This window comes from Emericellopsis cladophorae (genome assembly GCF_022114955.1).
Source record: "Emericellopsis cladophorae strain MUM 19.33 chromosome Unknown NODE_2_length_1295279_cov_118_880017, whole genome shotgun sequence".
NCBI classification, from domain to species: Eukaryota; Fungi; Ascomycota; class Sordariomycetes; order Hypocreales; family Bionectriaceae; genus Emericellopsis; species Emericellopsis cladophorae.
In genome coordinates this window covers 403,626-405,568 of record NW_026250927.1, presented here as the reverse complement: position 1 = coordinate 405,568, position 1,943 = coordinate 403,626, and the positions used below count along the sequence as shown (strand labels likewise).

At 56.7% G+C, this 1,943-nt stretch overlaps 1 protein-coding gene across 1 annotated transcript; it reads right to left on the bottom strand.

Annotated features, from left to right (window-relative positions):
* Nucleotides 1–564: 564 nt before the first annotated feature.
* Nucleotides 565–1,530, bottom strand: J7T54_006866 (Glutamyl endopeptidase-like protein; the record flags this gene model as incomplete). The annotated part of the gene is made up of 1 exon (XM_051508200.1): nucleotides 565–1,530. The coding sequence occupies one exon, from the start codon at nucleotides 1,528–1,530 to the stop codon at nucleotides 565–567; it is 966 nt and encodes a 321-aa protein (XP_051366080.1).
* Nucleotides 1,531–1,943: the final 413 nt, after the last annotated feature.

Below are 1,943 nucleotides of genomic sequence, written 5' to 3'. Positions count from 1 at the left end.
AGCGGCAACTCCAGAGCGAGATATCCGTTTTGCTCCCCCGTCACAGAAGGTCGCCGAGGCGGTAACACATCTCGAAGCGGGGCTGGGGGGCCCCATGAAACGTGGGAGTGGCTGCCCGAAAGGCCAGTCCGCCGCGCTCTATACACTCAAGCTCTTTGGGATATTCAACGTCGATCCTTTTCAGAGGGACACCCAGCCAGGGCATTTGAGTTTCGCATACGGAGACATCTGCCTGACAGTCCTCTCTGCCCATCCAACCATAGCCTCCCAAGGACCTGTATGGGAGTGTGCGTTTATCACGGCCGACGGAAAGCCTCAATAGCCCTGCAGGACAAGTTCAGCGGCGTCAGTCTTGCCTGAATGGTGGTTACGAGGATGCTCCTATATCTAGTACCCCTAAGATATCGCCAAAGTCCACCTCAAAACATAGAGTCCAGTGAATCATTCCAGCTTGAGATCCTTGCTCGAGACACGCCAGCCCCAACTTCACGAAGTCGTGGCAAAGCTTTGGCAAATCAGTTTGCACATTAGGCACTTATATGCAGCACTCTCGACATTCGAGCCCTATGGGAAATCCCTCCTTGCCATATTTACAGCGTCCACCATTTGCGCGCCCGACGCAAACCCCGAGTACCCCAGGCCCTCGCCCCACGAGACGCCGATGGACAGCGCGCCCCAGATCCAACGGTCCATATTGCCGTCCAGCTCCCACAGCGGACCGCCTGACTGTCCGCCGGAGGTATCAGCATCACTGTACACAGGCCCGGTGGCGTCGCAGTCAAGACTATTGCTCGAGTGCACCGTCACGTCGATGATGCGCTGGGGTGTGCTGCCGCCGTCCTTGTCACCAGGATAGCCGAGATGGTAGAGGGCAGGTTTGTCGAAGAGGGAGGCGTCGGGCACCTTGACACCAAAGTACCCCAGTTCGTCGCCGAGTTTCTGGTCCAGCACGAGGATAGCCCAGTCGGCCTTGGTCTCGCACGACCCAGGCTGCTCGCCGTCTGTCTTGAGAACATGCGTGATTGCCGCGTGACCGAAGCGCTCTCCGCCGTCATACCCAGGTGCAAAAGTCCCGCTGACGGAACCTTCTTCCGGTATACAGTGACGCGCAGTGAGTACATGACGAGGGCCGACGAGGGCACCCGAGCAAAAGATACCATTCGCCCACACGAGTCTGCCGACGGAGTGGAAGGGAAACTCAGAGACACTCCAGCGGTGGCGGTCATCCGTGGTGCCAACGATGAAGCGCTTGACAACCTCGATGAGCTGGCCCGCATCAGGTGTGTACGGCGTGGCGATGGGGTACTCGCTGCGCACCACGTTCCCGCTGGTAATGTGGTGAGTGCTGGGGATGATGGGCTCCTCGCGCCGGCTCAGTGTCTTGTCGGAAGTTACCACCAGCGTTTCGTCGAATCCAACAAGATCGTCTATGATGGGGTTGTAGACACTGGTCCTGTCGATGGGTTTGGCCAGTACCCCTGTGTGGAGAGCGAGCGCAGCCACAGCTGCACATCTAATCAAGCTAGCCATGTTGAAGAAAATCGGAGGAACTGTTGTCGTGAATGTCTCTTGAAGGTCTTTCACACGAAGGACCAAGACCTGGTAACGAATGAACTATAGAAATGAATGGAAAGAGACCAGCTCGACGTTGTCCAGATGCAACGATGTAGAAAGGAATGTATGAAAGAGAAGGGAAAGCACGAGAGAGCAGAAGACCGCGTGGTACAATGAATAACCCTGGGAAGGTCGATGGGCGCCAGCGCCTGTCGTCGTCTTTATATGATATGGTGGGCGTCAAGGGTGGTCGCCAAGGAGGTCGCCTCTGACTGTGCGTTGTGCTGCTACACAGGATGCACGAGGCTAAGGGCCACTGGCGGTACGCTCCTCATTATTTCCTCCAGGATCGCGGGGATTGATCATGCATGCATGAATGTACTCTATGC